Here is a 14459-nt window from a genome sequence, read left to right on the forward strand (position 1 = left end):
GGGAAAACTGCGTGAGGGGTATACAGGTACATTCTATACTATCTTCGCAACTTTCCTGTAAATCTAAAATTATTCCAAAATGTATTAAAAGAACCAAAATAACAACAAAAATATTGGCCCCAATTCTTTCTCAAGCCTATAAAAGCCTGCTTGTTCTACCTTTAAAGAAACTTCTAGACTTCTAAAGCTTCCAGACTTCTAACTTCCAGAACTACACCAGCATGACGTAGGCTACAAAAGCTGAATGGCTCCAAAGAACATAGTCTTCAAAATCCCCTTCAGCTATGGCCTTGAAAGATAACAGACAAAGGAAATCAATCAAAGGGCAAAGCCAGGAGTCATATGGAGTACAATGAGCAAGGGTTTCTCCCAGAGGATAGGACAGAGACTGCTACATGGGCTAATGAAGAACTTATTCCACTGCTTTCACTGTCTTCACAATTTCTGCCTAACAAGATTTTATCTCTGCTATAGACCAATGACTCCTCAGTTTCCTATTCTTATCTTTTCTAAACGGTAACTTTTATTGTGGTTATCCTCTGCCTACTCCAGCAATGCATAATGAATGATATGTGTATGGAGATGGGAGTGAGGAATGCAGATTAACCTACCTCTTAGTTTTTAGGTGTCAGACCATGAGGTGCATGGTCCAAGGCACACCTGGACCTTATGCAGAGAACTGCACATAACCCAGAGATCCTGGACTCTGAGCTGGATACAATGACTAAATGAGACATGGAGGTTATCTCCAGCAGGGTGAAGGTAGGAGTACTCTATATACGGGAAGAATGATAAACAGAGGTTAAGTCTGTGGCTAGAAGAGTAAACTATGGCAGACTGTTAGTTGTCCCCAAATAACCATTGTACTCTTCTGCCATAATAGTAGAATTTGGGCTAGGCATTTCCCAGACCTTCTCATAACTTGATATAACCACATGACTAAGTTCCAGCCAATGTGATATGCACAAAAGTGGTGTGTACAATTTTCAGCCTACACGAGAGCAGTATGCCCTCCCTTTGCTCCTTTCCTCCTTCCCAATAGGAATACAGACATGAGAGTGGAGGCTGAAGCTATCCTGGTTCATAAAATGGAAGCTACTTATTAAGAATGGCAGATCAACAAGATAGAAGGAACTTGAGTCCATGGTCATTGTAGTTTAAGATACCACATGAGTCTTATCACCTACCTAGATTTTTGTATCTGTTACAGCAACAGAACCAAGAACCCAATTACTATATAAAGTTTCTTTAGCTTTTTCCCAACTCCTTTCTGGTGACCCTTTCACCTTGAACACCAGTTAACTGAATAGCAACTGATTTCTGTTAAGGTATTACCTGGCAACTGTGTAATAAGTTTTCTCTCCCAAAAGACAGACAGACAAACTAACAAACAAAACCCACAACCCATCCATTATGAGGAAGAGAACTGTGAGCTGGTGACTATCCTATTGCAGGTATGCCCTTTTGTTCAACACAAAAAATAGCTCCAAAAGATTGACGCTCCTTGCCTAGAACCTATGCAGGGTTTTATTTTATTTTTTTATTGGAGTATAATTGCTTTACAATGTTGTGTTAGTTTCTGTTGTACAATGAAGTGAATCAGCTATATGTATACCTATATCCTCTCCCTCTTGGACTTCCCTCCCAGCCCCCCATCCCACCCATCTAGGTCATCACAGAGCATCGAGCTGAGCTCCCTGTGCTGTACAGCAGGTTCCCATCAGCTATCTATTTTACACACAGTAGTGTATTTATGTCAAACCTAACCTCTCAATTCGTCCCACCCTCCCCTTCCCCCACTGTGTCCACATGTCTACCTAAGCTAACTTTTCACATGAATAAGGTAAAAAAATTTTTTTACAGGTAAAGGGAAGAGGGAAGGAAGGGGGTCCATGCTAAAAGAGTAGCCAACAAGAAACACTTATTTAGAGTTCTTCAGCTCTATCCTTCTTCTAAGTGCTGCAAATAAAAAAAGCTAGGATGGGAGAAGTGCACGGGAATGACCAAAGCAATACTAATGGCCAAATCCTCTCCCTATTGAGCCCATAACCTACTGTCACCAAAATACTCTAAATCTTGTTCTTCTATCTTTGGGATTCCCATAAACTGAACACCATCCCAATCTTCTCTAGTGGTTGTAATTACCAATATAAGAAACACTGATCTAGTGCCATAAAAGTTCTTAAAGCAACTTACGACGATGAATCATTTTCTTTAGGGTAATCTTCATTCAGCTCTGAGCCAGATGATAGCATTCTTTTCCTCTTTTCAGTCCTATAAAAAACAGAGAAAAAAACGTTATTTTTACAAAGTTGTAATTCATACTATTAAAAAGTATAAACCAACATACTCAAGAACAAGAACCATGACTACTGCTAATTCTCTACACCACATTTAAATTAATATACTGTGTATCTGCAAGCTCTATATGTGTCACTAACATAAATCACAAGATAAATACTAATTATCTCCAAAAAACACACTTCACACTTTCTTCTTCTAACTGGAAAAATCTCCTTCTTTTTCTCAAATTATCGGTTTTTCTAAAAGGCCTGAAAAACATGTATAAACAGGCAGAGCTAATGACTAAGAAAGAAAAAAAGTCTTTCATACCTATTTTCTAATAACCCTGATCTAAGAGGTGTGGATGTAGATGTCAAAGAGGGAACTGTCCGGGTAGCAGTTACTCCACTTCCTGCTGCGGCCTTAATCGATCCTCTACCTGGATTACCAAGAACTTTTCGAAATGGAATATCATCTTTAGTTTCCAAACTTCCTCTTTTTGAAGAGACCTATAAGAATAAAGTTTAACACAGCCAGTTCTTCAAATTAATTGGCATACTTTTAGACCAGTGATCCTCATATAGGGAACTTTTAAAAAATACCCACAACTGGAGACCCAACTCCAGAGATTCTAGCCTATCTGGTATGGGGGTGAGGCCCATTCATCAGCACTTTTTTTTAAAGCACTCTAGGTGATTCTAATGTATGGTCAGTGTCAGAAATTAAGCTTGACGCATATTTTCCTATAGTATTCTTGTAAACTTACAAATTCCACAGCATTCCTGGAAGCAGAAAGGAATCTGCTTTGAATTACTGATTTAAAAAAAAGGACTCACATACACAAGACAAGGTTCTAGTGACCAGCATGAAACACATCTTTAGGGAAAAAAAATCCAATTATGATAATTTAAAGTGACATAAATGTGAGAAAAAGGAGCAATAATGATATTTAGTTGCCACAATTTAAATGCCAAGTCATATGTACAGCACATGACTTTTGAGGGGGTTCTAGTTTGGAGAAATGAAACAAATATATATAACAATGGGGAGACTGAAAGTGAAATAGAGCCTACTGGCAGAAGATGAATCAAAGAATCTACCCCCAAAACACATTAAAAACATTCAAAGATAATGCACACTTTACACATATTAGTTGGAAAACAGTGTTTTTGACCAGTATTCTGCCAGATAAGTTTTATAACTCCACATTAAGAGCTATGTGATTATCTCTATGGAAAATATTTCCAATTACCTTCTACAGAATTACAATCTTAGAATAAGAAAGAAAAAATCTCTGAGGTCATCTGGATGAACGATTTAAAAGTTAAATTTATTTTCAAATGGGTAAATCATTCTCAAGATTCAAAAAAATCAAAATACTGTTATAAAAGCCATATACTGAGAAGTCTCATCACCCCAATGCCATTCACCCAGTTCTTCCACTTCCCATCCTCCTACACCTTATAAGTATTCTTCTATTGTTTTTTATGCAAATGAAAATCAATATTTTATTCTTGTTATACAAACAGTAGCATACTATATGCACACTGTTTTGCATATTTTTCAACCTTTTTTGACCATGACCCCATAGCGAGAAATATTTTACATCACAACATATTACACATACATATAAATAAAACCAGAAGTTTCAGAAACCAATACTTTTCCTTACTATGCATAATACCTTCTCTATTGTTTTCTCCTCTATTCCTTTTTTATTTAATGCTAGTCACAATCCACAAAATTGATTTTATAATCTCACTAATGGGAATCATTACTTGTGAAAGTATATTTGCTTCTGCTAGATATGTTAACACTTATAGTTTAAATATTCTAACACGTTAAATTTCTACCTATAAATGGATCAATCTCAAAGTAATTATAATGAGTGAAAAACCCAGACAAAAAAAATTATACACTGATCCCATTTATATAAAACTCTAGAAAATGCAAAGTAATCTAGAGTGACACAGAGCAATTCATTTGTGGCTTAGGGATAGGGGCCAGACAGGGAGCTGGAGAGAAGGATTACAAAGGGGGATAAAGAAGCTTTTAAGGGTTATAGCTACGTTCACTAGGTTGATTATGGTGATGATTTTGCAGGTATGTACATAAGTCAAAAATGTATCAAATTGCACACTTTAAATATGTGCAATTTACTGCATATCAATCGTACCTCAATTAAAATGTGAAAAAAAAACAAAAAAAACCCCAACTTGTAAAAAGAAATTAACGAAAATGAAATCTTATTCATTGATTGCTTAGTCCAGTAAATGGTTTAAGTAATCAATCTATCTGCACAGCCAAACAGAATTCATCCTTTTACTTACAGGGGAGCTTCAAAGTTTCTTTTTACACCTGGTTTACCTTTGTAAGACAAATTAAAAGAGACACAGGACTGCTAAGTTGCAATAGTGCACAGTAAGTCTCATGGCTGGCTGAATATTTATGAAAGAAAAACTATTTAAAAAGCAAACAGAAGACCCAACAAAACAGTCTGGTATCATATAGTATAGAGGCAAAGTTCATAATGTAGAACAGACCCAAAAAGCATCAAAGAAATAATAGCAGCAAACATTTATGGGGTTGTTAGTATATGGTATCATGGGCTAAGCACTTTTACAGCATGCATTATCTCATAACAACCCTTAAAATATTATTGCTGTCTTAATTTTACAGATGGGTACTAAGGCTCAGGATACTTAAGGAACTTCTCTCCAATGACCTACAGCTAGTAAGTGGCAGCACCAAGTCTCAAACCCACATCTAACTCCAAAGCTATGTTCTTAAAAACTACACTGTGGTAAATTTCAGATATGTGGAAAGTACCCTTGAGATAATGCAAGAATTACTAGACATTAGTCTAAATTCTACTTCCTGCAACTACCTTATAGAATGTCTATCTAAGATTATCTTTTTTTTAAAAAAAAGCTAAAACGATTCAAATAAACATACCTGATTGTCTGAGTAAGACAGCTGCCTGTTGGTTTCCTTCTGTGAGGTCCTGCTGCCCAGAATAGCTCCAAAACTACCAGAACCCTGAGACGGTTTCATGGCTGGTGGAAAAAAAAAAAAAAATCTCAAATCACTTACTTTAATAAAGAGATTTGTCATTATTATTATTTAATATTGAGGAAACAGAAACAGGAAAAATAAAACAAATCAAAGTGCTTATCTGACAGAAAGTAATTCTGATATATACAGTAAATAAATAAATAAATAAATAAAATTTAGAACTAGGATCAAGCAAAAAACTAAATAACTATGCAAAAATTTGGAAACATGTATTGATAATAGAAGGGTAAATTTTTAAATGCAAAAAGAAAATGCTAGAAATTCTCCTATATAAATATTTGCTAATTAACACTATAGAAAAGTTAGTCACTGTGTATCTATGGCATGAACATGGACACTGGATGCTAAGGACATGTGTCAGAATCAGTGACTGATATACTTCCAGTAATGTATATGCCAAAACATTCTCTGTAAATTCAGCAAACAGACTAAATGGCTTCTATTCTAAAGAAATCAATGCTAGTTTAAAGAACATGCAAAGTAATGTATAAATATGAATTTTTATATATTTTAAAAAGTATTTTAAGGGAATTCCCTGGCAGTCCAGTGGTTAGGACTCTGTGCTTCCACTGCTGGGGACTGGGGTTCAATCCCTGGTCGGGGAACTAAGATCCCACAAGCTGTGGTGTGGCCCCTACCCCCCCCAAAAAAAAAGTATTTTACATTTTAATTTCATTAACTTCTCACTGATGATCATTTGGAATGTTTTAATTTAAAGACATTGCAAATAATGCCGAACATCCTTTTACATATCGTCTTGCACTAATGGAACAACTTTCATAGGATAAAACTCTTTAGAAAAAGAATGTTGGTGTAAAGGATGTACAATTTTAAACTAAATTGATATTATCACTATTCCTCAAAAAAAAAATCTCTAAGCTCCTACCAAGTATATGAGAGTATCTTGCCTCCCCTCACACTACTGCCAATGTGATAGTAAGAATTTGTATTTGTTTAATTACTGGTGAAGTTGAGAATTTTTTCGTGTTTATGGGCCACCTGTTTTTCTTCCTGAATTTCGTATATGTCCATTTCTCTACTGAATTGTCTTTTTTCTTACTGATTTGGAAAGTCAGTATTTTTTTTTTTTTTTTTTTTTTAAAGATTTATTTTATTGATTAATTGATTGATGGATTGATTGCTATGTTGGGTCTTCATTTCTGTGCGAGGGCTTTCTCTAGTTGCGGCAAGCGGGGGCCACTCTTCATCGCGGTGCACGGGCCTCTTCACTATCGCGGCCTCTCTTGTTGCAGAGCACAGGCTCCAGACGCGCAGGCTCAGTAATTGTGGCTCACGGGCCCAGTTGCTCCGCGGCATGTGGGATCTTCCCAGACCAGGGCTCGAACCCGTGTCCCCTGCATTAGCAGGCAGATTCTCAACCACTGCGCCACCAGGGAAGCCCCGGAAAGTCAGTATTTATATATTAGCAATATTAACTCTGTCACTGTGGCTAAAGTTTTCTTCCTTTGTCTTTTCTTTTTTCCTTGTCAGAGATCACTTAAATTTTTTACACAGTCCAAGTTATTAATCTTTTCCTTTATTTACTTATTTTAAAAATTTATTTATTTATTTTTATTTTTGGCTGCGTTGTGTCTTCGTTGCTGTGTGCGGGCTTCTCTCTAGTGGCGAGCGGGGGCTACTCTTGGTTGCGGTGCGCAGGCTTCTCATTGCAGTGGCTTCTCTTGTTGTGGAGCAAGGGCTCTAGGTGCGCGGGCTTCAGCAGTTGTGGCATGTGGGCTCTAGAGCGCAGGCTCAGTAGTTGTGGCTCACGGGCCCAGTTGCTCCGCGGCATGTGGGATCTTCCCAGACCAGGGCTCGAACCCGTGTCCCCTGCATTGGCAGGCAGATTCTCAACCACTGCGCCACCAGGGAAGCCCTCTAATAATACTTTTATCACCTTTTTTTTTACATTCAAATCTTTGATCAATGTAAAATCTATTTAGATGAAGGAGTAAGATAAGGATCCAGTTTTATTATCTTCTTAAATGGTTAGCTGGTTATCCTATTTATAGACAACAATGTTCATCTAATATTAGTCTTTTTCCCATTCATTTCAAACACCACATATTATACTTTAAATGTTTCACACTTTTCAAAGTATTTTTATATTCATTAGCTTACTCTAGTCTGCAAAGTACATATTATCACTTTTGGGCAGCTAAGGCAACTTAAACCCAACTTGCCTAAGAGTACAGAGTCCACAGCTAGCCACTCTAAAAGCAGTAATGACTTACTGAGTGTCTATCATGTGCCAGTCATGCTTTACATTAATGAGCTCTAATTTTTTATTAAGCACTGAAATTAAGGTATAAAACATTCATTTTAGAGATGAGGAAACTGAAACTCAGTTATTAAGGGAGCTGCCCAAAACCACACAGGAAATAACAAGTAGAGCTAGGATTCAAACCCAAACCTGTTTAGGTCCAAAGCTCATGTTTTTCCATTATGCCACGTTGTTCAGACTCAAACTTGGGCCCCAGTCTACTGTGCTTTCCACTCTAATGTGTTTGTTTATTTATTTATTTATTTATTTATTTTTTAAATTTTTGGCTGCATTGGGTCTTCGTTGCTGTGTGCGGGCTTCCTCTAGTTGTGGCGAGCAAGGACTACTCTTCTTCACTGCGGTGCACGGGCTTCTCATCGCAGTGGCTTCTCTTGTTGTGGAGCGTGGGCTCTAGGTGCGTGGGCTTCAGTAGTTGTGGCACGTGGGCTCTAGAGCTCAGGCTCAGTACTTGTGTCACACGGGTTCAGCTGCTCCGCGGCATGTGGGATCTTCCCGGACCAGGGATAGATCCTGTGTACCCTGCATTGGCAGGCGGATTCGTAACCACTGTGCCGCCAGGGAAGTCCCCTCTAATGCATTTAGAGACATGCTTTTCTTACACACATCAATTCTTAAAACAGTGATTCAATTAATATGATGGAATAAAACAAATATACAAATACAGACATAATCCCTGATATATTCTAAACTTTCAAACGGTACTCAATTCCTTGATTCTAAAATTCAATATTTAGAAGACTGACATAGTTCAGATTTGGTAACATGAACACATAATGAATAGAAACCAAATGGCAAACAACCGTAAAAAAATTTTTTAAACAAGAAAATAGTGTATGAAATAGAGGTATTAATTAAATCCAAGCAAGGCAGCATTGCTACATCTTCATTTTTTAAATGTTTTTAATGTGTTATATTTAAGTTAAAAAACTCAAAAGTTTGTCAACTATAAAATATCAGTAATAACAAAGTACTGATGATGATAGAGCTGGAGACTAACAATAATAGTGGAAAACTCATTTTAAGCAACAGATTATTCCTACAAAGATGCCTACAAATATATATTTTTAAAAAATCAAAACATTTTAAATGAAAGGGGTTGGAGGAGGTAGGGGAATCTTATCATACTGTGTGATTTTCTATAGTACCTTCTGTTTTCATAGCAAGAGTAAAACCTCAGAATAAGTTTCATATAAAAAAGTAAGTATATAAGATTTATGTAACAAGGTAAGTTTTCCCAATTGTAATTTAAATCCTACTCCTTTTCTAGACACACTCTTTCATGGAATCTTTAGGGTGTTCTACATATAAGATCATGTCATCTGAGAACAAAGATAAATTTACTTCTTCCTTTCCAATTTTATTTCTTTTTCTTGACTAAGTGCTCTGGCTAGGACTTCCAGTACTATGTTGAATAGAATGGGTAAGAGAGGGCATCCTTTCCTGTTCCTGATCTCAGCAGAAAACCTTTCAGTTTTCCATCATTGAGCTATCGGCTGTTCATATAAGGCATTTATTATGCTGAGGTAAGGTAGTTTCCTTTAATTCCTACTTTGTTGAGTGTTTCTATCATGAAAGAATGTTAAATTTTATCAAACACTTTTTCTGCATCAAGATGATCATGTGGTTTTTGTCCTCCATTCTGCTAATTTGAATAATCACATTGATAGATTTTTTCATATCTTGAACTATTCTTGTATTCCAGAAATAAATCCCGCTTGGTCATGGTATATAATTCTTTTAACGTGCTGTTGAATTAGGTCTACTAGTATTGTGTTGAAAATTTTTGCATCAATATTCATGAGGGATACTGGTCTACTATCTAGTAATATTTTTATAACTGCTAATGTCAGACCCTGGGAGGATTAGTGCTCACCTGCATTAAGTCTGTTTTGATGAACTGCATCCAGAAACAACCTCATTTCCTCTGCATCCTTACTTGGTACTTTATCAATAGACAAGAAGCTGTTATCTTGTAGAGTTAACATTAGGCGGCTTTGTTTTGCTCCACTGGGTCGAAGCACCACATTTTTAATGTTATGACTTAGCTGATCAACACAAAAGGAAAAGTATCATTAAAAATGAATTATAATGAAGCAGAAAAAGTTGTATAATGAATACTAAACTTTATACTTTCTAAGTTACACATTTCTTACTTTTTCCCATATTAATTTAGTTTTCTTTTTTTCCCCCCCAACCAAAAAGAGTTTCCATTTTTGACACATTTAAATCAAAGATTTCACTTCTAGGAAAGGCAATCACATACTATTAAAATTTTACACAGTAATCCTAACACTCTTGATTTTTTTGGTAGGGAACTGCATATTTTCAAGTACAGTTATAAAGTTATAAAAACTAATAAGTTAATTTACAGAGCCTTGCTGGTTATACCATCACCAGTTTAGAAAGCCATATTGGATTAGAGGCTTTTTCTTTCTTCTTTTTTTTTTTTTAAACAAAAGCTTATAAAATATCTAGCAAGTGGTTTAAGCAGCTGCAATATAAAAGGATATACTAATCCAAACTATAATCCTCAAAAGAATTCCACTTCTCAAAAACACATCAACATAAACCTTTACCAGCATTAGAACATTCTTTTTTTCTTTTTTAACTGTCTAAGCAGGTTCATTTAACTTTCAGTCACAAAGATCATAAGTACCCTGGAACTCCCTCAGCTTACTTCTCCCACTCCCCAGAACTGGTTCAATAACTTGTCTTACACTCTTCCAGACTCTGGATATGTGCTATTAAGTGATAAATTTTATTTTCTCTTGGTTGAAATTTTTCCAAGACTAAACTAATAAATCTTGCACTTTTTTAATCTAAATAATTCCTGCCGACCAGGCATCCTTATTCTCTAACACTCTCCCTCAGCAGGCATATTACAGAGGTTTCTAAAGCTGCCTTTTGCTGAAGACATAGCCTCTGAACAGCATAAAGAAAGAAGTAATAGCATTTCACAATTTTTTTTAATTAGGGAGAATTGACCTTTGACAATTTTTAGATAAGAATGAAAAATGAGTTTTACCAGACTTAATTTATTTATTTTAAACTTAAATGACATTTTTTAAGCTTCAAAGTTGGTCTTAAATTCATGTCCTTGAGTAGAAATTCTATCATAAAACACAATAACTAGTTTCAGATGCTTTAACTCCAAAATATTTAAATCAGCAGTTTACCGTGCAAAAAGGAAAAGAGACTGCATAAAACCATTATTTCAGTCAATATGAGAATAATCTTGAACTTGATCATTTCAACAACTGAAAAATCCTAGCCAGTCATACAATTTTAGTTACTACCCATATGGTGAGGCCTCTCAGCCTTTTCTCTAAGTCCAGATCTCTGCCGGAGCTCCAGTTTTGTTTATCAAATGCCTAGTAGATACCACTATCTAAATGCCTGACACCTCAGAAAACTCATCTCTCCCAATCCTCATGCCCCAATTCTTCCCCTCTGCCCCCTATCAAAGACAAGATGAAAGGGACTGCCATCCACTCAAACCTAGGAATCTCCCCAGACTCTTTTCTCTCTCACCCCCCAAATCTAATGAATTAAATCTTCTTGAAATCTCTTCAAATCTACCCTTTCCTCCACCTGCTTCTCCCACTGTCTTTTCCTTTGCTCAGGACTTTCATTTCTCATCTAAACTCCCACAATAACCTCTTACACATCCTTATTCTCCCACTAGCTCTTGAAACAAAGTCATCCGCCTAGCTGTCAAATGAATTTAAACTTAAGATTCTTGGCTCCTTAGTATCTAAGTTCCCGTTAGTATGACAAACAAGATACTTCAAGATCTGGTTCCTATCTAGCTCTTCAGCCTCTACTTCTGCCATTCACTCCCTACTGTGCATTTATTTTAAAATAATTTTCTGGTTCCCTGAGTGTTGACTCACACTAGCATGTGCTTGTCCATTATAGAAATCACCTCCACCTTACCTCCACTATGTCTGGCAAATTCCTATCTATCCTCTAAATCCTCGGAGCACAAAACACTTCCTTCTTTGTGTTACCTCAGTATCTCTGAGATAATTTTACAGCTGAGAATGTATCTGGTTACTCTTAAGTTTGAGAAGAAAAGTGTCTCATTCAGCTCTGTATTCTTAGCCCTTAGCACAGTACCCACCACGGTAATCTGTAGGTGGTTAACAAATGAATGCTGAATGCAAATTCATCTAGAACTGAGATGAAGGTGTAATCACAGGTAGATTCCTCATGCTTCTAAAGATCTATGTTTGTTTAAGTATTTAAATATTTACTCAGTGCTAATTTGGGATGAGGACTGAAAGACTGAATCTCTATTTGAAAAAAATCTTTCTTTCATTGAGATGGGCAATTAGTAGATATATACATGTGGTAGAAACTATCGTTTCTATTACCCATGTCACCACCTCCAATCTATTTAAGAATATCTTTGATACATAAAATCATAATCAATGTATTTCCAAGTTTAAAAGCAAAGATAAATAGAAATTTTACTTCAGCTCTGGTTATCAAGCATAAAGTTTTATAAATTGTTCTTCAAGAGTACTTTAGAATATTATACTTTTATATGATCTAATTAACAAATATAGCATTTTTAAGTGCAGAAAAATGTAACTAAGACATTAAATTCAACTCTTATCAACACTAGTTCTTGGCTGCACAAGACAGAAGTGAAAACAAAATTACCTATCTTTTGCAGTGAAAAAATAATGAGATCCTTCAAAAGTTAACAGTTAGAAGAAAACAGCTGTAAGGATGACCTTGAATAATCATCCTTGAACGGTCTATACCACAACCTTTGGCAGGATTATTTATGAAGAAGTAATTAAGAAGACACTAATGAGTCTTATTAAAAGCTAACACTAAAAAAAAAAAAAAAGGAAATTGAGTTATTTGTAGTGAGGTGGATGGACCTAGAGTCTGTCATACAGAATGAAAGTAAGTCAGAAAGAGAAAAACAAATACCGTATGCTAACACATATACATGGAATCTTAAAAAAAAAAAAAAATGGTATTGATGAACCTAGCTGCAGGGCAGGAATAAAGACGCAGACATAGTAAATGGACTTGAGGACACAGGGTGGGAGGGCGAACCTGGGGCGAAGTGAGAGTAAGCATCAACGTGTATACACTACCGAATGTAAAATAGTTGGCTGGTGGGAAGCAGCGGCATAGCACAGGGAGATCGGAGATCAGCTCGGTGCTTTGCAATGACCTAGAGGGGTGGGACAGGAAGGACTACGGGAGGGAGGCTCAAAAGGGAGGGGATGTGGGGACATGTGTATGCATATGGCTGATTCGCTTTGTTGTGCAACAGAAACTAACACAGTGTTGTGAAGCAATTATACTCCAATAAAGATCTATTAAAAAAATAAAAATAAAAATAAACTCAATACTGCAAGGATACATCAGTCAGGGAAATTTTTTCTTGACCCGGCTGGTCCAGAACATAATCATCAGAGAGGCTTTTTGCAGTCAAATACTGTGGTTGTAAATGTGGATTTTTTCCTCATATAAGAATATTATCTAATCCTTTATAAGATGTTATCAAGTGTATTGTCTCACTATTATTTTGTGTTAGTCAGTTACCTGGGTTAATTACATATTACACAAAATTCACTTCTTTATAGCTGCTTTCCATTTTACTACTTAATGGTATACATCATCTCATCTTACAGCGGTATTAGGAATTCATTTGCTAGCTCTTTCTCTCTAATCCAACTTCTGCACAGTGGAATGGTGCTTAGGACCCTCACCAGAAGATGTGCAGCGGCAAAGTTGAGTGTTGTTTTTGTTGGTATAGTCGGTTAGCTGGTTTATCAATGTTTATTGAGGGCCCACTATACACCCACCACTGTGCTAGGTTTTGGAACTAACCACAAAGATAAAACCTAGACCTTCAAGGTATTCATCTTCTAGGCCAGACATGGAACAGAAGCCATACTGAGTCAGGGCTCTCTTAGGTGGCCGACACTTAACTGACTAATCTGTGGTCTCCATTCCCTCTACAAATGTAAAGACAAGGCCCAAGACATGCTGCGTGATCACAGCCAGCAGTGGCTACTCTAGCAGGTCTGCACCCTGCCACTCTCACCAGTGGAGTTGTCTGCTCACCAAAAGCCAATCTGTTTGTTCCCAAAGCTGTTTATGCTAGTTCTTCCGATCATTGTAATTACACAATTTAATTAAAGTTACTTAAAGAAATATGAGTGCAAAAGAGATAAGTTGTTTCTATAAGATCCAAGTTGAATGCCTGGGAAAGGCACATTAAAGGTGAGTTACTAAAAATGTACTGTCAACTTAGGCGTGGGAGAGCCAACTGTAAAACATCATTAAATCTGGAAAAATCTGATTGCCTCACAAAATGTCTTTAAGATCTCACTCCACTTTAAAGAAACTGAGACAAAATGACTGTGAAACCCTCAGACGTGTGGCTTATATGAGAAGTAGGATGCAAAGCACTAATGGGAGGCCCTAAACTCAAAAGACAGGCCTTGGCCCTACATCAAAAACTTGAGGGATGTTTTAAGTTGAAATAAAGGCTTAAGGATTAATAAAAAAAAAAAAAAAGCTAACACTAAATGGTGATGAATTTATCATATATGTTGAGGGGGGAAAAATAACTGAAGTTATCCTAATGTGGTTTTAAACATAGCTTAGATAGATAGTATCCAAACTCAGTTCCTCTCAGCTTCCTCCCACCAGTTTTCTCTTCAATAATGGTGACTACTTCCTACTCTTTATTATACACCATCAACAATTTTGCTGAATAATTTATAATATATATGCCTAATAGTATTAGTGTCCTGGAAATAAGAAGCAAGAAATAGTAATC

General features: G+C 36.3%; 1 protein-coding gene across 12 annotated transcripts in view; it reads right to left on the minus strand.

Moving 5' to 3' along the window:
* Positions 1–14459, minus strand: part of USP37 (ubiquitin specific peptidase 37) — a 90882-nt gene that overhangs the window by 67582 nt on the left and 8841 nt on the right. For all 12 annotated transcript variants that reach the window (XM_082466091.1, XM_082466084.1, XM_082466086.1 and 9 more), the window contains 4 exons: positions 9516–9687; positions 5239–5339; positions 2614–2792; positions 2197–2274 (listed from right to left, as the gene is read on the minus strand). In XM_082466091.1, the coding sequence (XP_082322217.1) occupies positions 2197–2274; positions 2614–2792; positions 5239–5339; positions 9516–9687 (530 nt within the window). The remainder of the gene's footprint in view (positions 1–2196; positions 2275–2613; positions 2793–5238; positions 5340–9515; positions 9688–14459) is intronic.

This window comes from Balaenoptera physalus (genome assembly GCF_965194825.1).
Source record: "Balaenoptera physalus genome assembly, chromosome: 6".
Taxonomy (NCBI): Eukaryota; Metazoa; Chordata; class Mammalia; order Artiodactyla; family Balaenopteridae; genus Balaenoptera; species Balaenoptera physalus.